The following is a 24827-nucleotide window of genomic DNA, read 5'->3' on the forward strand; positions in this document are numbered from 1 at the left end:
CCAGCTTCTGCTTAAAGACCTCCAAAGAAGGAGACCACACCATCCTCCGAAGGAATGCCTTCCACTATCTAACAGCTCTCAATATCAGAATATTCCCTCTAAGGTTTAGGTGGAATCTCTTTTTCTGCAGCTTGCATCCATTGTTCTGGGTCCTATTTTCTTGAGCAGCAGAAAACAAACTTGTTCCATCTTCAACGTGACATCCCTTCAAATATTTAAACAGGGCTATCAGAATCAGGCTAATGTAGAAGAAACACAGTTGGGCTCATCCAACATCTCACCCATCTTCAAAGACCAAGGCCACCATTGTAGGTTTTTGAGCAGAGGCTGGACGGCCATCTCTCAGGGATGCTTTGGGAATTCCTGCATGGCAGCAGGTCAGACTAGATGGCCCTTCGGGAACCTTCCAAATCGATAGTTTTGAGATTCTCCATAAGATCAGCCTCTCTCACCTATCTGCTGGAGAAACTGTTAACATTACAATGTGAAGTCAAAGGCTTTCACAGCCAGCATCCATAGTTTTTTGTGGGTTTTTCAGGCTATGAGGCCATGTTTATTCCTGACGTTTCGCCAGCATCTGTGGCTGGCATCTTCAGAGAATGCCGGCATGTAAGTGAGTGGGGTCTATATACTGTTGGTTGAGAGGAAGAGATTTACATGTTGGTCTGTGTTGAATGGCAAGGTCTCAGGGGTCCATTTCCTTAATGATCCATTGTCTGCTGGGAAATCTCCCTCACCTTGCCTGGTTTTTATTTGCATTTGCTGGGTGTTTTTGGTGTTTTTCAGGACTAGTAGCCAGACTTTGTTAAAGGTTTCTTCTTTCCCGTTCAAGTTGTCCAGGTGTTTATGGATTTCAATGGCTTCCCTGTGCATCCTGACCTGATAGTTCTTGGTATGATCCAGAATTTCAGTGTTTTCTAACAGCATTTTATGCCCAGGACGGTTTATAACACGTTCTGCTATGGCTGGTTTTTCTGCCTGTAGCCAGAGTCCCAAAGCAATACAATTTTGGACTGAGGTGGTTAATACAATAAGCCCTAATTGATTGAGACAGTTTTGTGGTTAGTTGCTACTGTTAGGTTTTTCCCCCCAAGTGCGATAATAATTCCTTCCAGAATAATGATCTGATCATTAGTTTGTTGGCAGGTTCTAGGTTGGTTGGAAAGCGATGTCTGATTTCTCCGTACATGACTGGAGAGAGATGGTTACTTGTTCTAGACAAAAAACATTGATCCATCATAAGGCGAGGTGTCACTCTCTCAGCCACCCATGAAAAAGTGTTGGTTTCTTATATTAATATTTGTAACAACAATAAATGCTTTATACAATATCAAGACCTATATCTATATTTAATACTAATAAATGTAATCTCCATCTAGTAATTCAAGTACATGTTATATATTGTTTTCCATATATTTTAAGCTTACTACCCCCCCCCCCCCCCATTTCCCATTATTTAACAGTTTGGTATATTCTAAAGCCTCAATCATATTAATATTCTTCCTAAACCATATTTTTGGAACATTTTGGATTTGGGAATTCTGGATAAGATTTTCAAACAACATCAGGGGTTAACCCTAACAAAAAGTGGACAAAACCCGCAAAAGCGTGTAGATTTTCAGGCAATGTTTGTGTGAAGGAGATATAACGCAACATTAACCCTAATGGAAAGTTGCTTAAACTCACTCCTTTTTGCTTTGGGGAAATTCCAAAAGTTAAAAGGAGTGGGCTTTGGTGACTTTCTGTTCAGGTTAATGTCGTGTTATTTTTCCTTTACACAAATACATCTGAAAAACGACCCGCTTTTGCAGTCCCCCCCCCCCAGACTTTTAAGTCCTGTTTCTGCACGGGATTTAAGCAGTTTGCCTCTGTGTGATAAATGAGTTGGAGGAGTCTGCTCATACCACAGAATTGTATGGAGGATGTATGAATTGCATCCATTGCACAACAGCCAAAAAGAGAAAAAGAAAGCCATGTACAGAAAATGTCATACGAAGAGCAGGCTTAGACTCCGAAAAGAGAGGAGGGCCACATGCTAGACAGAGGGACTCTATTAAGGAGATCTCGGGTATGAATCTGCAGGGCCTGATCAGAGCAGTGCAGGACAGAGGGGTCTTGGGGATGCCTCAGCCACAGGGTCACCATGATTTGGGATCAACTCAAAGGCAGTAAAGAACAGCAGCAGGAGTAACTAATACCCCAGAGGAGAGGATCAAAATTCAAAATGGCCTAAAGAGATTAGAAAGCTGGGCCAAAACTAACAAAAAGAACTTCAACAGGGAGAAATGTAAGGTACTGCGCTTAGGGTGGAAAAATGAAATGCACAAATATAGGATGGGGGACACCTGGTTTAAGGAGACAACATGTGAAAGGGATCTAGGAGTCCAAGTAGACCACAAGTTGAACATCAGTCAACAGTGTGATGCGGCAGCTAACAAGGCCAATGCGATTTTAGGCTGCATCAATAGAAGTATAGTGTCTAGATCAAGGTAAGTCATAGTGCCACTGTATTCTGCTTTGGTCAGGCCTCATCTGGAATAATATGTGTCCATTTCTGGGCACCAAAATTCAAAAAGGATATTGACAAATTGGAGCGTGTCCAAAGGAGGGCGACTAAAATGGTGCAGGGTTTGGAAATCATGGCTTATAAGGAAAGACCTAGGGAGCTGGGTATATTTAGCCTGGAAAAGAGATGGTTAAGAGGTGATACGATAGCCCTGTTTAAGTATTTGAAGAGGTGTCACATTGAGGATGGAGCAAGCTTGTTTTCTGCTGCTCCAGAGAATAGGACAAGGAGCAATGGATGCAATCTACAGGAAAATAAATTCCACCTCAACATTAGGAGGAACTTCCTGAGAGTAAGGGCTGTTCGACAGTGGAACATATTCCCTCTGAGATTTTGGTGGAGTCTCCCTCCTTGGAGGTCTTTAAACAGAAGCTGGATGGCCGTCTGTCGAGGATGCTTTGATTTAGATTTCCTGCATGGCAGAATGGGGTTGGACTGGATGGCCCTTGTGGTCTCTTCCAACTCTATGATTCATGCATGCATGAAACTTTGCATGCATACTTGTAACCAAAAAAAGTCTGGGTTCTAGACTTCATCACACAAGGCTAGAAAAGCAGAATTTTACCAGGATAAAAGTGTCTATGGCTGGTACTTATCACACAATGTTGCGTCCATCCTGTTACTGTCTTGTATTCCATTTGTTAGTGCCATGCGGCTCGATATAAATTTTGGAATCAATGATAACCCTTAATGACCCCTGGATGAACTCTAGCAGCCTGTCCGCCATTACTGGCAAAGCGAGAGGACATGTACACCTCCCCTAAGGGAGCACCCATATTAACATCTCAGAGGGTACGGGGAAGTCGCATGAAGGGATTATCTCAAGGCTGGGAAGAGTGAAAGGATTGCCTTCCCTGAAGCTATCAACCTCCTCCTCGAACCTATTGTCCGAGAGGCATAAGCCCTTTATACTATCTAAAGCAGACATCCAGGTGAAAAGAAAATCTTTAGAACACCTTTGTTTTGGCCAAGCCAGCCTCTTTGCCTCAGGCCAGATTTGGCCTATAAAAAGTCTCCTCTTTGGCTGCTCAGTGCGCCATTTTCAAGGTCTACTTACTCCACGTCAGTCGGACCTCTGTTCTGGTAGCCAGCATTTCTGCTCAAACCCAGGTTGCGGAGCAGACTTGTCTCACTGTCCAGCACCCCATTTGCTCCCCGGAGGGAGTCTACATTCTGGTAAGCATCTCCATTAGTAACGCCTGAAATCTGTTCCCATTTTCCAACCCTAATTTTCCTGAGACCTGAGTGTGTGTGTGAGTGTATGCGCAACGCATGTGTTTTCCCCCTATTTCAATAAATTAGACATCTAGTTATTAATATCCGTCTCAGCTTTATTTATTGGGGTCCCCTGGTCTACTCCGTATACATATCGGGAGGGCGATTTCGGTGGGCTCTCGTAGCCAGCCCCTCTTGCAATATTTGAGCTAATAACAACATAATAAAATTCCCCTACGGACCCTTGGCTACAGCACCTTTTCATTGATGGGTAAAACCCATCAATGGGGCTCTCAGTCTCACAGCATGTTCATGTCTCAATTTGTGCGATAAGTTCCTTCTTCTGCAGTAATGCTTTTCAGGCTGTAGTGTGGTCTGAGTGGGCATGATCCTGCTTCTCTCCCCCTCCCCATTGTAGTGTTTGTGGCTGCCAACCCCTTCCCAAGGCTGGCTGCCAGGTGCATGTTGATGCAGCAGCTGGCTTTGGAAGGCCCAGGGCTGCCGTGTCAATATGCACACCGTAGCCCCATGCCTTATGAAGGAGATGGAGCAGCAATCACAGTGGCCAAAACCTTCCCAAAGCTGGCTGCTGTGTGCACATTCACACAACAGCTTGCTTTGGAAAGGTAGTTGGCAGCCAGGATCACTTGTCCCTCCACCCTTCCTCCTGGAAAGTGAAGTTTGGCAGTGTGGAAAACAGATCACGCAACCATGGATCGCCAAAGCACTCTCATGGGGGAAAGTCTGATAAGAAACAATGCCAAACCAGTATGAAGTCGAAAGCTTTCATGGCCAGCATCCATAGTTTATTGTGGGTTTTTTGGGCTCTGTGGCCATGTTCTAGAAGAGTTTCTTCCTGACGTTTTGCCAGCATCTGTGGCTGGCGTCTTCAGAGAGGATGCTTCCGTTCTTAGCCTAGTGCAATTGTGGCTGGTGTGATGAAGTCCTCCGTCTCTGTTTCTTCTCCTCTTGCTTTATCTCCAAATTTTCCTCTAAACTTCAGACCACTTCTTTCATTATCCGTAACGAAGCCTTCAGATTTCCTTAACCAGATCAATGCCATTTTGCTTGACTGCAGACACAGCTTTTCCTCTAACTGCTAGAATCAATGAAGGTCTCATCCGACAGTGTAGCCACTTCTCATCTCGCAATCGATGACTTGTTGGGGAAACGGAAGCTCCCGCCCGCTGCGTCTTCGGAATAATTCATGAAAAATTTGTAAATGGCTTTGCCTGAACTGTAATTGCTTTTGAAAGCTTAGCAGTCCCTCGTGATCTCAGGAGCTGAAATCTCTTCCTCATTCTCTGTCATAATTTACTATGACTGTGATGATGAATGATGTGCTTTAATTCTGAATGTAAGCTCTGAAGGCAAGATGCACCGCAGTGCTTTCCAAACATCAAGGAATTTGTGGCCCTGTAATGTATTCTACAGAGGCATTCACCACTGGGGATGTCGATTTTCATAACTATCGTGACCATGGGTCACAACATATTGTTTTCCTATTTTGCTCCTTTCCAGAAGAAGGTCCTTAAAACCAGGCTTTGTTCTCAAAGACTGTTCTCAGTTCTGGATTTATTCTGTGCCAAAAGAAGTGAGGTTTTGTTTTGCAAAGAAAATGGCATTTTCTGCGTAGTAATGTCTTCTTACCAGGACACTTAGGCAAAAGCAAACTGCTGCAGTCACTCCTATGTTGTGTCTGTGTGTGTGTGTGTGCGCGCGCGCGCATGTTTGTAGGTGCTTTTAAGTCACCTGTTGACTTCCTAGAATCCGAGAATCCTGGAGTTGGAAGAGACCCCAAAGGCCATCCAAACTATAGAAAGACACAATCAAAGCACTCTGTGGGACTGATGGCCATTCAACCTTCTGTTGAAAAACCTCCAAAGAAGGAGACTCCACCACACTCCGAGGCAGCTGCGTTTTGCACTGTCTAACAGCTCTTACCATAGAATAATAGAATAAAGGACTAGGAAGAGACTCTGCAAGGGCCATCCAGTCCAAGCCCCTGCCAGCAGGAACACAGAACAACCCCCCTGACAGATGGCCATCCAGCCTCCGTTTACTATCAGGAGGATCCTCCTAATGTTGAGGCAGAATCTCTTTTCCTATAGTTTGAATCCGTTGCTCCATGTCCTAGACTCTGGAGCAGCAGAAAACAGAGCATTGGATTCAAACTGCATGAAGTTCCTACAGTTTTCTTAGGCAAGGTGTACTCAGAGGTGGTTTTGTCATTTCCTTCCTGTGAAATACAGCCAACAGCACCTGAGATGTGCCCTGGTGGGTCCAAGGGCCATCCCAATCCATAGAAAGACACAATTGAAGCGCCAGGAACCCTGGTGGCGCAGTGATTAAATGCCTGTAAAGCAACCCTTCACTCACAAACCACAAGGTTGTGACTTCAGTCCCAGCCAGGGGCTCAGGGCCAACTCAGCCTGGCATCCTTCTGTAGGTGGCTAAAATGAATACCCAGCTTGTTGGGGGCATTTGGCTTCCACATTGTAAACCGCTTAGGGAGCGCTTAAGTGCACTGATAAGTGGTATAGAAATGTACTTGCTATTGCTATTTTTTGATGGTCTCCCATCCAACCAGGGCTGACCTTTGAGCTTCCAAGATCAGACAGGATCTGGTGCCTGTTTTTGTTTATAGATGATATTTCAAATTGTTTTATTGTAATATGCTTTTAGAATTTTTATTTGTGAGCCAACTTGGGTCCCTTTTGGGGGTAAAGGTGGGATAGAAATCAAATAAATAAATCAAATAATAAATCAAATAAATATTTGGCACTGTGTGTTCTTCCTTATTAATAACTGTTGATGTCTTGCCTACGATCTGATTCTGGAAGAGTTTTGGAGAGTATGAAATATGCAGATTGCTTGAATTTCTTTTTCCGTTCTCGTTCTTCACTTTTTCTCTCCTTTGATATACTTTCCCTCTGTGGATTATTCAGTCCTGGATCTTTCCTTTCCTGCATTATTCAGCTCTCCTCCAAGAATCGCAGAACAGTGCTAGTGTAATGCTAGTTGTAAAAGCAGCAAATCTTGTAACCTTGTAAAACCTTGTAAAAACAACAGACAAATCTTGCCCCAAATCCTTTCATTTAATCCGAACGAGAGTTTTGTCGTTAAGTGCCATCAAGTCAACTTCAGTTTATGGCGATTCCATGAAGGAGAGCCTGCCAAGTCCCCTGTCACCCTCCCCGCTGTTAAGGGCTTGCAGACTCTGGCCCATGGCTTCCTTGATGGAGTCTTCCTCTTTCCTATTGCATTTTACCATAGTAAGCAAGTCATGCCTTCTCATGATGTGGCCAAAGTGCAACAGTCTCAGTTTGGTCATCTTGGCTTCTAGGGAGAGCTCAGGCTGGATTTGAACTAGGACCCACTTATTGGTCTTTTTGCAGTCTAGGATACCTGGCAGAACCCTCCTCCAGCACCACATCTCAGATGATTTGGTTTTCTTCCTGTCGTCTTTCTTCCCTGCCCAGATTTCATAATCATATATAGAAATGGGAAACAGGATGGCATAAACCATCCTAACATTATTTTTTGTGGGGTTTTTTTTTTGGGGGGGGGGTGTTGTGTTATGTGGCCATGTTCTAGAAGAGTTTCTTCCTGACGTTTTGCCAGCATCTGTGGCTGGCATCTTTGGAGAATGCTGGCATGGAAGAGAGTGTGGGGTGTGTGTGTGTGTATCCCACTCTCTCCCATGCCAGCATTCTCTGAAGATGCCAGCCACAGATGCTGGCAAAACGTCAGGAAGAAACTGTTCTAGAGCATGGCCACAGAGCCTGAAAAATCCACAAAAACCCATGGATACCAGCCATGAAAGCCTTCAACTTCAGATCCTAACTTTAGTATTCAGTTATATCTCTTGACACGTCAGGATCTGATCTAGATCCTTCTTAGCTGCCCTTTCAAGTCCTGGTTTTCTTCTGATTCCTTGGCTGCAGTCTCTGTTCTGATGAATGACTGAGCCCAACGTATGGAAAACTCGAGTAGATCAATGGATTTAATTGTTGAATGGTAATTGTTGAATGTCTGGATTTCGCAACAATACATATAGAAATACATAGAAACAGAGAACACGATGACATGGACAATGCTAAATTTAGCATTCAGTGATGTATCTTGATACTTGGGGATCTTGTTTAGTTCCTTCACAGTTTTCCCTTCCAAGTCCTTGTCTTCTTCTATTTCTTAACTGCAGTCTCCATTCTGATTAATGACTATGGAAAACTAGAGTAGATCCATTGGTTTAATGGTTGAATGGGAAATCCACACATAGGACATTTCCCCCAATGAAAGGAATATTTTAGCTTCCGGACCCAGTACAAGGTGTTGGTTATCACCTTTAAAGCCCTAAATGGCTTGGGTCCAAGCTATCTCCGGGAGCGCCTTCTCCCCTGCAATCCTCCCCGCGCACTCCGCTCCTCTGGGAGAGGCCAACTTCAGCCACAAACATCTAGGCTTTCGACTGCCTCCCAGAGGGCATTTTCCATCGTCGCCCCCAGACTGTGGAACGGCCTCCAGATGAGATCCGTCTACTTACATCCTTAGACAGCTTTAAAAAGGCTGTTAAGACGGATCTCTTCCGGCAGGCCTTCCTGGAATAGAGAACCCGGCTTTAGAAGAACGTCTGGAAAAGATACTGCTGCTGCCACTGGCTGCTTGTTGGTATGATGTTGTTGACCTTCTGGTCAGTTTTTAACGTGTATGTTTGTTTGTTTGTTGTTTTTTGTTCTGTTTTTTAAATATTGCATTGAATTTAATACTATTTTAAGGAGGGGAGGGTACCAGGGATTTTATATGTTTTGTATTTTTAACTTTGTTAGCTGCCCCGATTGTTCTCAGAGGAGCGGGATACAAATAAATTTATTATTATTATTATTATTATTATTATTATTATTTTGCGCAATTCGTTTCCAGTCAAGAATCAACCATTGATTCAATAATCAGTGTCAACATTTGATGAATTAACTTTTTTAAAACGTATGTTAAAACTGCCAGGAGAAGGGGATTTTGTTTTCTTTATAATTAAAAAAAATGTAGAAGAAACACAACACACTTTCAAGAAAAAACCACAGACACAGCCAGTCACAGTGCCCTGCCAAAATCCAAATGCACACTTCAGCCGTCTCATCGCAGAATACTGATTTCAGGATCGAGCCCAGCATTGCTGCCGAATCCAGCGACTACGATAAAAGGACGGCTATAAAATGGCTCTACAGTGCAGCATATGTCCTGTGGGGGTTTGAGAGAATCTGCCCTGGAACTAAGCAAATCACGTGGCGATCAAGTTGTTGAGGCTTTCCGTTCACTGTATAATTTTCAGCTGAGCAGTAATATGTATTTTTGTATAAGGCAATAGACCTAGACTCACAGAATCCTAGAGTTGGAAGGGACCCCAAGGGCCATTAATCCAACCCCATTCTGCCACGCAAGAAGACACAATCTAAGCCTTCCCTGGGACAGATGGCCATCCAGCCTCTGTTTAAAAACATCCAAAGAAGGAGTCTCCACCAAACTCTGAACGATTGTATTCCACCATCAAGCAGCTCTTACTATTAGGAAGTTCCAAGGTCTGGAAACCATGGCCTTTGAGGAGAGACTTGGAGAGCTGGAGATATTTAGTCTGGAGAAGAGAAGATCAAGGGTGACATGAGAGCCCTGTTTAAATATCTGAAAGGATATCATACTGAAGATGGAACAAGTTTGATTTCTGCTGAGAGAATATTGGCCCCTGGCACCTTCCACAGTGGCTCACCCCAATAGTGCAGGAACCCACATCTGTAGCACCCCGGAGCAGTGGTTATCCAAGCACTGTTTAAACGCAGTGGCATCACTAGGGTTGGTATTATCGCAGTGTAGTATGGCATGCTGTCACCTCCACATTGCCTGGCACACTCCCCAGCTGCCTTGCTCTGCCAGCCAAGATGCCTTTGCCATGGTGGGAGACATGGCAGTCCTTTCCAGGCCTGTCGGGGCTGCTGGGTGAGTAGGAAAGGGAGGCAAGTGTCTTTCTCACCTGGCCACTGGCCCACCCCTGGACTTGCAAGGCAGCCCCACTGGACACAGAAGACAGCTCCTTTCAGAAGGCCAGAAGACCCAGAACGCAACCCCTTGCAGGTCTGTTGTGGCTGCTGGGTGAGCAGGAAAGGGGTGAAAGTCTATTTCTCACCCAGCCAGAAGGCCCACTGGACCCTTCTGGTGGGTGAGCAGGAAAGGGATGCAACTCTCTTCCCTCCAGCCCTGGTCAGCAGTCCTCCCAGACATGGAAGGCAGTCCCACTGGACCCAGAAGGCAGCCCCTTCGGGAAGACCCAAAAACTTGGAAAGCAATGGCTTCCAGGCCTGGTGGAGTTGCTGGGTGAGCAGGAATGGAGCCATCTCTCAATCCCACCTGGTCAGCAGCCCCCCCTGGACTTGGAATGCCCCACCAGTCCCAGAAAGCAACCCCTTCCAGAAGGCCCAAAGACCCAGAAGGCAACCCCCTTCAGGTTCATGGCTGCTGGGTGAGCAGGAAAAGGGACAACTATATTTCTTGCCCAGCCAATGTTCCCCTGGGACCCAGAAGGCCATCCCTTATTGATGACCCAAAGACCCAAAAGGCAACTCTGGTGGGGCTTCTGGCCAAGTGGAAAAGAGAGGTGACTCTCTTTTCCATTTGGCCAGCAGCCCTGCCAGACCCAGAAGGATTTGATGGTTGGCAGCAGCATCCCAATGGTTGGCAGAGGTGCCCTGGCTGGTGGAGGGGGTGTCTTGGGAGGGACAGCTTCTCTGGGTGTTCGCCCCCCCATGAGGTATCGCTTGATGTGGTGCATACTTCCCGCACTGCCTTAATGATGCCCCTGTTTAAACCTCTCCAGTCAAGGCAAGCAGCTTGGCTGGGCACAACATATGCCAATGGTGGGGAAATTGCTTTGCATGCCACAGGGGACTGGGATAGAGGCAAGGCAGCGAGCTTGCTCTTTGAACTCTTATCAATGAGCTGCCTCTAGCTTCCCCGTCTTGACAGCTTTACAGGAAAGCAACACGAAGGAAAACCTGAGACTATGCCAGATCTGCTCTCATACGCTGGCTCTGCTTTCTCCCTTCACAGCCTGAGATCTGCAGGCTTAGCAGACGCACTGGGGGGGGGGGGGGAACCAATGCAACTTTTTTGGAGAGAGAAGGCTAGGCGGATGCAGTTGCCCCAGGGACACCATTGCTAAATTCAAGATTGAGCCGTGGCAGCTTCTCGGTGGCACTTCAGATGCAGAACACATTAAAAGAGTAGTGCTTTGATTCTTTTTCTACTATGGGTGGGAAGATATGTGTAAAAATGGTTGGAAAATGTGTTTCTCAAGTGTTTCTTTGTTCCCAACGGCTGACATTAATAACTGACATTATCAATATGGTCTCTAAGAGGGGAGAAGAACAGGCAGGCAAAGCTTCATCGTGCCTAGAAATGGCACAAATTGCACACAGCAACAACAACACCTCAAACAGCCAAAATTAAGGTTCTGATATTTGTGAACATTTGCTTCCGTTCTTCTGGTGTCTGCTAAGCACACTGTTCATTTCTGCATCAGAACACTGCTTACCCTCACAAGCCTTGCTTTACAAAACAGTTTTATTTGATTCTTTGCAAAAAAGAGAAGCTTCGTCTTTGCTTTTGTCTGAAGCTGGGAAAGTTGGACTTCTCCAAGGGAACCCACTGGGTTTTCACAGCCGAGCAGGGATTCGAATCCTGATCTCTAGAGGTGTAGTCCAACACTCAAACCATTTCTTTAAACAGAGGCTGGATGGCCATCTCTCAGTGGGGATGCTTTGACTGGGAGTCCCTGCATGGCAGAAGTGGATTGGACTAGATGGCCCCTGGGGTCTCTTCCAACACTACGATTCTGCGTTATTTGCCTTCAAGCTGACTTCAACTTATTTAGATTTCGAAGTCTCAGCCAGAGATCTCTGTGCCTCACCAGACTATGAATCCCAGGATTACATAAAATGCAGTCATGGCAGTTAAAGTGGAATCAAAGCACTATAATTCTGTAGTGTGAAAGGACCCCATGACTGTATTTTAAGGATTGCATCTTAGGGTCCAGGGCTTCGCTCGAAGAACTGGAGGCTGAGCATATAAACTAAACCATGGTTGCATCTGCACTGCAGAATTAATGCAGTTTGGCATCCTGGGATTTGTAGGGTTGTGAGATATTTAGCCTTCTCTGTCAGAGATCTGGTGCTGCAGCAAACTACAGTTTCCAGAAGTCCCAGAGCATTTAGCCGTGGCAGTTAGTGGTGTCAAAGTGTATTATTTCTGCAATGTAGGTGCAGCCTGTTTCAGATATTTCTCTGCAGACTGGCTTTCAATTTCAGGATATGGTTGCAGGATGGTTCTGCAGTGTGGCAGCAGAGTTTTCACTTTGCACTCAGAGCGGTTATCTCTGTGCTTGTGAGTTATTTCTTTCCTATCTGTAATTAACTTCCCTTTTTCAATTTCATGGTTTCAAATTAAAATCTGAAACCATGGTCATAGCTGGCTGGTGGCGATGACAGGGAGGCTTTCACTCAGTTCCAGCTATTTAGCATCCCTTCCAAATGCTCTAATGACAGCCTAGCCTAAAATGCAACCGACAGGAGTGGGATCCAGAACAACGGATTGAAATTAAAAGAAAAGAGGTTCTCACCAAGTGTGAGGAAAGAACCTCCTGATAAAGGCAATTCAACAGCGGAGGAGACTGCCTTGGGAGGTACTGTTGTTGTAAGTTTCTAACCAGGCTGAATAGGAGGAATAGCTAATACTCCAGAGGACAGGATCAAAATTCAAAATGACCTGAATAGACTAGAGAGCTGTACCAAAGGTAACAAAATGAAATTCAACACAGAGAAATGTAGGGGACTTGCACTTAGGGCAGAAAAATGAAATGCACAGATATAGGATTATGGGGGACACCTGGCTGAGTGAAACTACATGTGAAAGGGATCTGGGAGTCCAAGTAGACCACAAATTGAACATGAGTCAACAGTGCGATGTGGCAGCTAAAAAGGCCAATGTGATTCTAGGCTGCATCAATAGAAGTATATGTCTAGATCAAGGGAAGCAATACTGCCACTATATTCGGCTCTGGTCAGGCCCCACCTGGAATAACACTGTGTCCACTTCTGGGCCCCACAATTCAAAAAGGACATTGAGAAACTGGAGCGTGTACAAAGGAGGGCGACCAAAATGGTGAAGGGTCTGGAAACCATGAAGCTTTATGAGGAACGACTCAGGTAGCTGAGGATGTTTAGCCTGAAGAAGAGAAGGTAACGAGGTGATATGAGAGCCTTGTTTAAATATTTGAAGGGGTGTCACATTGAGGAAGGAACAAGCTTGTTTTCTGCTGCTCCAGAGAGTAGGACCCGGAGCAATGGATGCAAGCTACAGGAAAAGAGATTCCACCTCAACATTAGGAAGAACTTCCTGACAGTAAGGGCTGTCCAACAATGGAAGATGTTCCCTTAATGAAGGATGGTGGAGTCTCCTTCCCTGGAGGTCTTTAAGCAGAGGCTGGATGGCCATTAGACGGGGATGCTTGGATTGAGAGTTCCAGCATGGCAGGGGATTGGGCTGGATAGCCCTTGGGGTGTCTTCCAAGTCTAGAATTCTATGATTCTATACAGGCTTAGGACCTGTATAAGAAGGTTATCTCTAGTGTGCAGATTGAGGGATGGAATAGTGCCACTCTGTTTTGGGCTTCATCCGCACTGCAGAAAAAACACAGTTTGACACCACTTTAACTGCCAGGGCTCAATGTGATGGAATCCTAGGAACTGTAGTTTTGTGAGATGTTTAGCCTTCTCTGTCTGAGAGAGCACTAGTGCCACAACAAATCCCAAGATTCCATAGCATGGAGCCACGACAGTTAAAGTGGTGTCAAACTGTGTTATTTCGACAGCCTGAGAGGTCAGATGGTGCATGCATCTTTAAATACCTTTAAATACCTGGGATGTCATGTGGGACATGGAGTAAGCTTCTTTGCTTCTACTCTGGAGACCAGAACCTGAGCTGAGCCAATGGATTCAGATTACGAATTGCAAATTCTGGATGTAGCAACACAGAAGACTTCTTGAGAAATTCAATGTTCTGTGCCTATGAAAGGAGTCTGTGGATTTACAAAAGGCAGAGGCCATGTTCCCACTATGATTTAAAGTGAATTGCTGATCAGGTTCTTTGACCGTCGTTCCCATTTGAAACTGGTTTCAATCCCACTGTGATCGGTTTCAATCATGGCGAAGCAAGGCAAACACAAAAAAAAACACTCTTTCATGACACTAGTTCTTTGGCAGTTCTTTTGAAAAGAATCGATTCCGAAGTGCGTTCAGCAATTGGGATTTAAAAAAATATAGTGCAGTTTGACACCATTTAACTGCCATGGCTCCATCCTACAAAATGTAGTTTTATAAGGCACCCAGCACTCTTTGGCAGAGAAGGCTAAAGACCTTGTAAAACTACAAATACTAGGGCTCCTTAAAATGGAGCGACCGCAGTTAAAGTGGTGTCAAACTGCATTCCAAAACCCCTGTGATTGGTTTACTCTATGGAGTTTATCACACTGGGGCTGATTTCGGCATTAAAGAGAGATTGAAGCGCATTGAAAGCATCCTGCAAATGAAGCTGAAATGACTAGTAATTGCGTGAATGATTATCACATGCAATTGTGCAAATGAAGCAATATCGGAAATGCATTGTTGCTGAAATCCCAAAAGTAATAGGATGCACTTTAATGCTTCTTTGTGACCACTTTGATGGTGGGTTTTGTGCAATGTCGTGTGAAACCATTACACGTAATTGTACAATTTTTCCAGGATATTCACAGGATAAACTCCTGATCTCCTTTGTGTGATAAACTGCTATGTTAGAAACAGTTTGAAGGTGCACAACAGTTAACAACTGCCTTCTAGCCAGGAGATGGATGCTGAGCAGAGTGGAGGGTAAGACCTGGTACAATATGTCTGGGAGGGAAAGAAGAAGCTGAATAAACCTATCCTGGAGAGTATTTGCACGTGGCAGCAATAAATGAATTAGCCTTGGAAATTTTAGCCAGCGGATGAGCTGGAGATTTGCAGATGACCCTTTCCTCTTATATTCCCCAGAACTGGAGAATGTCTGTCCTTGTCTCCTGTCTGGGGATGACTCATAAAAGGTGGTGACTTGGGGCCAAACCCTGAGATCTGGCAAAGCTTGGGTACAGGAGAAAGAAGAGCCTCACTAAAGGTTTGGAAGAGCTTCCAGACAATAACAGCTGTATACTAGTGGAAGAGGCTTCCGGAGAAGATGGCAGACTCTTCTTCTTTGGAGGTGTCTGAACAGAGGTTGAAAGGACACCTCTCAGGGGTGCTTTGGCTGAAGGGTGGTCCTTGGGGTTCCTTCCAACTCTGTACTTCCATGCTCCTATAATAGGATTCCTCAAATCTCTTCTGGGTATCTCTCCGCAGACTTTCCGGTGGCCCATTGCAAGCAGCATCGATGTCAACGAGATGCTGGAGATCCAGGTCTTCAACTACAGCAAGGTCTTCTCCAACAGGTGAGAAATACCTTATGCATTGCCTGCCATTTTGCTGCCTTAGAAAAGTGTCCAACATGGCATCATATTTTCCATATAGGAGTCCTAGTAGACCACAAGTTGAACATGTGGCAGCTAAAAAGGCCAATGCTGTTTTGGGCTGCATCAATAAAAGTATAGTGTCTAGGTCAAGGGAAGTAATAGACCAACTCTATTCTGCCTTGGTCAGGACTCATCTGGAATAATACTGTGCCCAGTTCTGGGCCCCACAATTTAAAAAGATAATTAATAATAATAATTTGTTTTATTTATATACCGCTATTCCAAAGATCATAGCGGTGAACAGCAAGTAAGCTAATTAGCAAGTAAGCTAATTAGAGAAACTGGAGCATGTCCAGAGGAGGGCCACCAAAATGGTGAAGGGCCTGGAAGCCATGCCATATGAGCAGAGATTTAGGGAGCGGGGGATGTTTAGCCTGGAGAAGAGACAGTTAAGGGATGATACGACAGCCCTGTTTAAATACTTAAAGGGATGTCATATTGAGGAGGGAGCAAGCTTGTGTTCTGCTGCTCCAGAGGCTAGAACATAGAACAATGGATGCAAGCTCCAGGAAAAGAGATTCCTCCTCAACATTAGGAGGAACTTCCTGACAGTCAGGGCTTTTTGACAGTGGAAGACACTCCCTTGGAGGTTTTGGTGGACTCTTCTTCTTTGGAAGTCTTTAAACAGAGGCTGGATGGCCATCTGTCAGGGATGCTTTGATTGTGAGTTCCTGCATGGCAGAAGTGGGTTGGACTGGATGGCCCTTGCAGTCTCTTCCAACTCTATCATTCTATGATTCCATGATGATCAGAAGATCAGATGGTTGGCAGTTTGAGGCCTGTGTGCCGCATGATGGGATGATCTCCTGTCACTAATCCCAGCTTCTGCCAACCTAGCAGTTTGAAAGCATGGAATAGGGACCAGTTCTCAGTGGGAAGTTTAACAGCGTTCGGTGCCGTCATGCTGGCCACAAGACCATCGGAGTCATCTTCAGACAACACTGGCTCTTTGCCTTAGAAACAGAGATAAGTACTGACCCTACAGTCAGCTGCAACTAGACATTCATGTCAAGGGACTACCTTTACCTTTAGAACTTGGAAATAAATTCAATAAAATATTTACAAGAGGAATATTTAAGTGTGTACACATACAGACACATGAAGAAAAATAGATATGGGATTCCATTCTTTGGGTTAATCTTAGCTAAATCAGATCCATTGAATCAACGGCTGAATGGCGTCAGGAGCTACATAGACAACTTGCCAGCTATAAAATGTTGGGAATTAGGTGTGATCGGCTAGACAGTAGAAATGGGATCCCTAAATCATGGCAATCTCAGCCCCACATGCTAAGATAATAATAATAATAATAATAATAATAATAAGATAATAATAATAATAAAATATATTTTTATCCTGCCTCTCCTATAAGATTGAGGCAGAATTACAACAATAAAAGAAGAACCATACAGATAATGCTGGAAGGGATAGTAGCATGGACTAAGCCTATTCAGGGTTGTTTCTGTGAAAGCATCTGAGCATAACAACAAAGAAAGGAACAATATTGGAAAGAGAGGAGAGTATTTTTAATTAATAATAGCAAATAAGAATCAAGCTTGCCTGAAATTTAGAAACTGTGTGCAGTTTAATTAGGCAATTGTAAGATTTGCTGCTTAGTTCTGAGAAGGAGCGTCACTGGACTGGATCTATCGTTGCTTAAATAAAGGTTTCTGAAGCTTTAACTCATCATGGTTAGACTCAGAATGGTTAGTTTAACTAGCCAGCATGAAGTTTGAGCCTTGGACTACGGAGACCAGAATTCGAATCCCATCTCGGCCTTGAAAACCCACTGGGCTTGGACAAGTCACACACTCTCAGCCTCAGATGGCAAACCTCCTCTGAACAAATCTTGCCAAGAAAACCCCATGATAGGTTCATCTTAGTGTCACCTTAAGTCAGAAACAACTTCAAGGCACACAGCAGCAGCAGCAGCAACAAGAACAACAACAACAACAGAGTTTTAACTACTGAAGCCTGGTTTTCTGCTTGTTATCCTGCTGGACTTGACAAAATGGTGAGCTAATACAGAGGTAAATCCAACTGATTCATTGGGTTTGCCCTAGATGCTAGGACTAACAATAGGGTTTAAGCCACAGAGAATAAGTGCTGACCCTCCCCATATGACCTCCCTTTAGGATTTCTTCATTCTTGGTGGACTGTCATATAATGCAAATCTGGAATGAATTCCTAGTTCCATCTTTCAGGTTTGCTGCATCTGGCTTTATAATCTCCTCCACTCCCCAGAGATCCTGTTTCATTAAACAAACATCAAAACCCAAGCGCATCCATGATTTCTTTTAGTTCAGATTTTGTGGCAGATGGTTCCTCTTGGGGTGTGAAAGGCAGAGAGAAAGAAAGAAAGAGCGAGAGGGAGATGCTACATTTTCAGCATTTGCATTAGAAACAAACTGCACTTGCATCTCACTTTTAAACAAGGACCCAGGAGGAATTTAGATGGAATTTGACTGTTCACTTGATCTGCCAGAACACTTTGTCTTTAATTTAGTGGTCACTGTCATGGCAGGTCTCAGAAAGGTAAGATGATGATGATGATGATGATGATGATGATGATGATGATGATGATGATGACGACGACACAACAGCAATAATAGTATTACAGTCGACCTGCCACATTTACGGCTTTGAGTTTTGCAGATTTGATTATTTGCGGTTTTGCTTAATATGTTCTCTCTAGGAATCTCTAGGTCCTCCAGAGCAACTCTGCCAGAAGTTGGCCATAGGGTTGTGCTGGAGAAGCTAGAAATTCCTAGAGAAAACCCTACTCTAGGCATTTGTAGGTCCTCCAGCAGGATTCTATGGCCAACCTCTGGCAGATGTGGGCCATAGAGTTGCACTGGAGGACCTACAGAGGTGCTTTCTCAGATTTTAAAAAAATGGCTAATGGAGCACACCAAGGAATGCCAAAAGAAGATCAGCATGTGCCTTTGACTGCATAGATCATGAAATGCTATGGAACGCCCTTTAAGATATGGGAATGCCAAAACATCTGATAGTCCTGATGAGGAATCTTTATTCTGGACCAGAGGCTACTGTCAGAACAGAAGATGGAGAAGCAGAATGGTTCCCAATTGACAAAGGAGTCAGACAAGGCTGCATCCTTTCACCCTCTCTGTTCCACATATATGCAGAACGTATTGTAAGGAAAGCAGGATTGGACACAGAAGAAGGAGGAGTGAAAACAGGAGGAAGGAATATCACCAATCTAAGATATGCAGATGACACCACAGTACTAGCAGAAAACATTGTAGACCTCAAACAATTACTAAGAAAGATATAACAAAGAAAACACAAAGGCAGGATTGCTGCTGAACAGAAAGAAAACAAAAATAATACCTATGGGGGATCTACACAAATTCAACCTAGACAACGAGGACATAGAAATAGTAAAAGAGTTCTCATACCTGGGATCAAACACGGATCAGAACGGGGGCTACAGCCAAGAAATCAGAAGAAAACAAGGAATGGGGAAGGCAGCTGTGAAGGAACTGGAAAAGATGCTAAAGAGCAAAGATAAGCAATGAAGCATGAAAGTAAGAACCATCTAAACCATCATATTCCCCACCACCATGTATGGATGTGAGAGCTGGGCATTTAAGAAAGAAGACAGGAAGAAAATCAATTCATTTGAGATTATGTGGGTCTGGAGAAGAGTGCTGAGGATTCTGTGTACAACCAAAGGGACAAACAAATGGGTCCTAGAGCAAACCTCCCTGGAAGAAACCAAGATGAAAAATCTTAGGCTGCTGCACTTGGGACACATCATGAGAAAGCACAACTCAGTGGAAAAGGCCATGATGCTGGGAAAGGTGGAGGGAAGCAGAAAGAAAGGAAGGATGGCTGAAAGCTAGATGGCTGGACCTCTCTTAAGGAGGCCATGGGTATGAATTTGCAGGAACTAAGCAGAGCAGTGGCGCAGAGGAAGTCTTGGGGATGTCTCATCCACAAGGTTGACTCAAAGAGAGTTAACAACAACAAACCTTGACAAGTCGTCCTCTCTCAGCCTCAGAGGAAGGCAATGGCAAACCCCCTTGGAACAAAACTTGCAAGGAAAAACCTAGGACAGGAGCACTTTATGGCCACCATAAGTCGATCACATGCATGCACATGACAGCAAGGATGATAACAGAACGATTGCAAAAAGTGGTATCACTTGGAACATGCTGCATTATGCAATAGCACATCCCCATGCCTAGATTTTTGGATGCACACATCTGAGCAAGTGTGACTTATCCAAGGACACCCAGTGGGTTTCCATGGCTGAGCGGGGATTCGAACCCTGGTCTTCCAGTTTCCCAGTCCAACATTCAAACCAGTACACCACACAGTAATATTAATACAGCTAAAACTGGGTACAATGCTACCCCTGAGCTAAGATCTTTCCTCACTTTGATGTGCATGAACTTGAAGCTAATACAAATGTAATAACTTCTGGAACAACATGCAGGAAATTGGATTTTTTGGAATAAATGATAGGAGTACAATAAAGTTGCCTGTAAATGTGGGACACTGGTACTCTCCTTTGACAGAACCACACATTTCAGCCTGAAATCTCGTTCTTAACTCAATTTCCCAACCGCCCCATTGAACTCAGCTATAATGCACCAGAGTAGTCAGGTTATGTGTGTCACATTGCTTTTGTTCCCCTAAAAGGTATCCTGGGAATAAGCTGAAGCCCTGTTTTTGCAGCTCTGGGACTGACTCCTCTTTCATTGCTTTTGAAATGTAATTTAGGGTGTAATTCAAGCAACACTTGGAGGCACATCCAGTGTGATGGAGCTCTCCACTCGGAAGGGGATCCCTTGAGGGTCTTTAACCGTTGTGTAATTATGTTGAAAGCCTCCGCTTAAAATAAAGACACACAACGTTATTAAAGTCCATCCTTCATTAGGTTTGGGGAAGCCACACAGTAGGGATGCTGTTTTCCTTTATAGAATCTGTTCCATTAAGTGTACTTGCAAAAGGACAAGGCATAGAACAGAAAAACGAGGGAGCAAAAAGATTCTGGTCTTCAGGGACACATTTTATTTATTTATTTACTTTCTCAATACTTTCTTTATATGCCGCCTTTCTCCCAGGCTGGGATGAACTGTATGAGTCTATCAGATTGAAGGCCTCCTCTATTCAAATTTTCCTTCAGTCTCCAAATTTCTAACATTGCAGTTGAAATGCATTTGGAAATGATCCCACATAAATTTTAAGAGAAGATTAAGAAGTGACATGATGGCCCTTTTAAAATATTAGAAGGGATGTCATACTAAGGATGGAGTGAGCTTGTTTTCTACTGCTCCAGAGACACACAGCCTTGACAGACCAGTATTAAAGGCTGGGAGTGTAAGCGTCCGCACGATGCATGCCCTGACTCTGCACCCATGCTGATGTGATGCTGCATGCCCTGCCACACGGTGGATGGTGTCACGGTGCTCCTCTGCCATTGCCTCCAGATGACGCAGTGCCAAAGGAGTATCAAAAAGCCGTGGCGCCAATAGCTATGGTGCCCTTTCTACAGCACAAAAAGGGGCCACTTCTTGTGGTGCCTTTTTGCACCACGGAAAGTCCAGATTGGGGCTGCAGTGTGTAGTTGCCATGGCCCCAATCCGGCGAAGACAGATGCAATTGGAGGCCACCCCTGAACAGGGTGGTCTGTTCAGCCCCTAGGAGAAGACCAATGGACGCAAACTAAAAGGAAAGATACTCCACCTAAACATTAGGAAGAACCTCCTCCATTCATTTTTCTGTGTCCTGGTCTCTGGAGCAGCAGAAAACAAGTTTGCTCCATCCTCAGTATGACACCCCTTCAAATACTTAAACAGGGCTGTCATATCACCTCTTAACCTCCTCTTCTCTGTGCTAAACATCCCCAGCTCCCTAAGGCTCTCCTCATAAGGCATGGTTTCCAGGGCCTTCCCCATTTTGGCCACCCTCCTCTGGACATGCTCCCGATTGTTAACATTCTGCTTGAATTGTGGATTCACATTGCCAATTTAGTGGAAGTGCCCTCTGCAACCGGATGGGTTCCATTCCAGATGAATTCTAGAATCCTTGCCAGCTTCATGGGCCAGATTCCCAATGGGGCATAGAAAGGATCATTTTGTGATTATTAGTAGGCTCTGCTAGATTGCTTCTGCTTTAGCCTGGCAGTTTAAGGATATAGGAGAAACTAGGAACAGAGCAAGCGAGATGCATTTGGTGAGCAATTTGCTCATACTGTTCTCCTAGCTATTAAGACTGGAGATGGGTCACGGCTGCACAGTTCGCTTTCCTTGAATTCTTTCTGCCATATATCACCCCAGATATCTGTCTACCAGTAGCTTTGAGCTGGTGTGTGTGTGTGTGTGTGTGTGTGTGTGTGTTTGTGTGTTGCAGGGGAATTCACACAATCCCAGGTGACCTAAGATCCAACTTTAGGGATCTTTAGTTTTGGCTCTGTGATAGCTTTGGTGGAATTTCTTATTAGGGGTTCTCTACTAGCAGCCAGTGTGGTGCAGTGGTTTGCATGTTGGATTATGACTCTGGAGACCAGGGTTCGATTCCTGGCTTGGCCATGAAATCCAGTGGGTGACCTCGGACACGTCCTACTCTCTCAACCTCGTGGAAAGGCAATGACAAACCTCCTCTGGACAAATCTTGCCAAGAAAACCCCACAATAGGTTCGTCTTTGGGTCACCATGAGTCGGAAAGGAAGGCACAAAACAACAACAACAAATTAGCAGCAGAGGCTGGAACCCATCAGTTTCAGGGCTGTGATGCTTTCGTCTGCAATGGGCCACCTGCTGCCTCTGTTTACAACCAGTAAAATGGATCTTGTAGCAGGAATGTGTGTTGGTTTTTGGTATCAACAAAGTCCTGGAATGTCAGGCAGTTTGAGCTCAGAACAGATGGAGCACGCAGCGTCTCGAGAACCCTGTGCATTTGTTCACCTCTCATGTGTTCAAAATGTTAACAGGCAGATCCGTGCTGTGTGCATGTGTTGTTATGACAATGTGCTGAATAACACAGATGCTGGATGGGGCTTATCTGCTTACCAGCAGGAGCTGTAGATAAAGGACGGACACTTGATGCGGATGGTTACCTAAATTATGGATGTGTGTCTCCTCTGAGGTGCTCTGGAATGGCTTTGTGATGGGACCTTCATGCCCTCTTCCTGGCCACTAATTGGCTTGTGGCTAATTAGCTGGCATGTGATCTGAGCCTCCCATCCTCTCCAGCACAGAATTAGGAGAGCCAATGTTTAGTAGACCAATGCTGTGTGATGTGGGAGGTGGGCAGGTTTTTTGCACCGTGTGCCAAGGCCTGGCCCCCACTGAGCAGAATGGGTTTCTTCTTCCTTGGAAACTCCCCAGGGACTGGCAGCTGATGGCTTGTGGGCCAGTACTGGTCCACAGGAAAGCCCGCATGGTGGAGTGGTTTGAGCATTTAATTACAGCTCTGGAGAGCAGAGTTCAAATTTCCTCTCAGCCATAGAAACCCACTAGGTGACTTTGGACAAGCCACACTCTCTCAGCCTCAGAGGGAGGCACAGACAAACCCCCTTTGCAGAAACTTGCCAAGAAAACCCTGTGATAGGTTCGCCTTAGGGTTGCCCTGAGCAGGGACGTAGCCGGGGGGGGGGGTCTTGGGGTCCGGACCCCCCCCTTCCGTTAGATAAAATGAATGGTGTGTGCTGCTGCGCTGCTGCATCCAAGCCCCATTATAATGGTGGCACTTAGTCTGGACCCCCCCCCCCTTCCTAAAATCCTGGCTACATCCCTGCCCTGAGTGGGAATGGCTTGAAGGCACGCAGATAAAAGGGAGAGGGACGTTGCTTCAAAGTCATGGGCTCAGATGCTACATCGTGCTTGTGAGGTGTAAATCTCACTGAATCCCATTATTGTGCAAGGATGGTGTTCCTACCCATGTGCCTGCTGAGTGTCTCCTTGTGGAACAATGTATAGAAGCTGTTTTGGCAACTTCAGGGAATTGTGCAGTGCATTGAAGGCACTGAAAAAATAGGCATGCGCCATCCAAAATTGCACAGCTACATGCAAAATGGTTGCTTTTGTGGAACTCTGATGATGCAGCTATGGACCGAATACATACATTGCACATTAGCCCAAAAAGTGCAACTGCATGTGTAAGGGAACTTGAGTGTGCATAGAAACCCTCCAGTCTTCCACAGAAGGAAAGTGGGTATTGTGTTATCAAGCAATACCAGAATGATGATAAAAGCAGGGTGACCAGATATAATAACCATAAAGGGACAAAGCACCACCAAATGTAGGATATTCAAGAAAAATGTAGGACACCAGAAAATAAAAGCTGAAAGCACTAATATAAATGTAAATGCATGCTTCTTAGTCATGATCAAAAAACATCAAATGGAGGACATTTTGAAATTCCTCCTGGACAGAAGGCTGAATGTAGGATGTGTCCTGGAACAGGAGGACATTGGTCACCCTGAGTAAAAGTTATGAATGAGGGAAAACAGACAAGCTAGGAAAGGCCAGTTCTGGAAGGAGTGGATTCTGGGGGTCCATGAGCCCTCAAAATGGCCATAGGGCCACATGAGGCCCATGACCCACACATGCTATCCCCACCAGAAATAAGTCATTGGGAGGCTATTTCCGTGCAAGATGTGAAAGCTGAAGGCATGATTCACCTGATTACCTGAAGCTTTAAAGTGCTGCCTTTCTCTTCTTTCCAGAGCAGCTACAAGGTGCAAAACAGGACCTTTGTCTTGTCCTTTTGTCTCTGGAGCAATTTTCTGCAGCGATCAAAGCTGCTGCCGAAATTTGTCTCCTTTGTGTAAAACTCCCTTCCTCGATACTCTGCTGCCAGTGAGCACTGCTTTGTCTGAAGACAATTAAATGCAAGAGTCAGTAGCACAAAACCATTGCAACTAGGTGCCAGACGCACTTGTGATGGTGGATGGCGATGTACATTTTGCAGATTTATCTGCAAATTCCACTTGTTCCTGGACAAGGCTGCTGGCCAGGAAACGGAGGCATATTAGACCAATAATTTGGCAGAATTCAAAGATATAGCCGTGTTAGTCTGTATCATCAGTGCATAGAGATCTTGTAGCCCCTTTGAGACTCACTAAAAGAAACAAGTTGGTAGCATGAGCTTCCCTAGACTTCAGTCTACTTCCTCAGATGCATTTGGTGCATCTGAGGAACTAGACCGAAGTCTAGGGAAGCTCATGCTGCCAACTTCTTTCTTTCATTTGGTCTCAAAGGTGCTACAAGATCTCTCTACATGTCAATAATTTGGCATTCGCAGTTGCTGGCAGTTGGGCAGTGAATCCATTTGTGGGGTTCATCTGAACTTTAAAGGCGATGTCATCCATGGAGATGAACTCTGTTCCCAAATCGACTCAGCACTTTGGCTGGCTCTTTTCAAATTCAGACTACAGTCATCCTTCCA

The 24827-nt window shown here is 44.9% G+C and overlaps 1 protein-coding gene across 15 annotated transcripts in view; it reads left to right on the forward strand.

Moving 5' to 3' along the window:
• The window catches only part of OTOF (otoferlin), a 198113-nt gene that overhangs the window by 31053 nt on the left and 142233 nt on the right, over window positions 1–24827 (forward strand). For all 15 annotated transcript variants that reach the window (XM_089528705.1, XM_089528704.1, XM_089528703.1 and 12 more), the window contains exon 3: window positions 15235–15323. In XM_089528705.1, coding sequence (XP_089384831.1) covers window positions 15235–15323 — 89 coding nt within the window. The remainder of the gene's footprint in view (window positions 1–15234; window positions 15324–24827) is intronic.

The sequence above is a fragment of the Sceloporus occidentalis genome, unplaced genomic scaffold, assembly GCF_023333645.1.
Source record: "Sceloporus occidentalis isolate IW3139 unplaced genomic scaffold, rSceOcc1.0.p SCAF_6, whole genome shotgun sequence".
Classification (NCBI taxonomy): domain Eukaryota; kingdom Metazoa; phylum Chordata; class Lepidosauria; order Squamata; family Phrynosomatidae; genus Sceloporus; species Sceloporus occidentalis.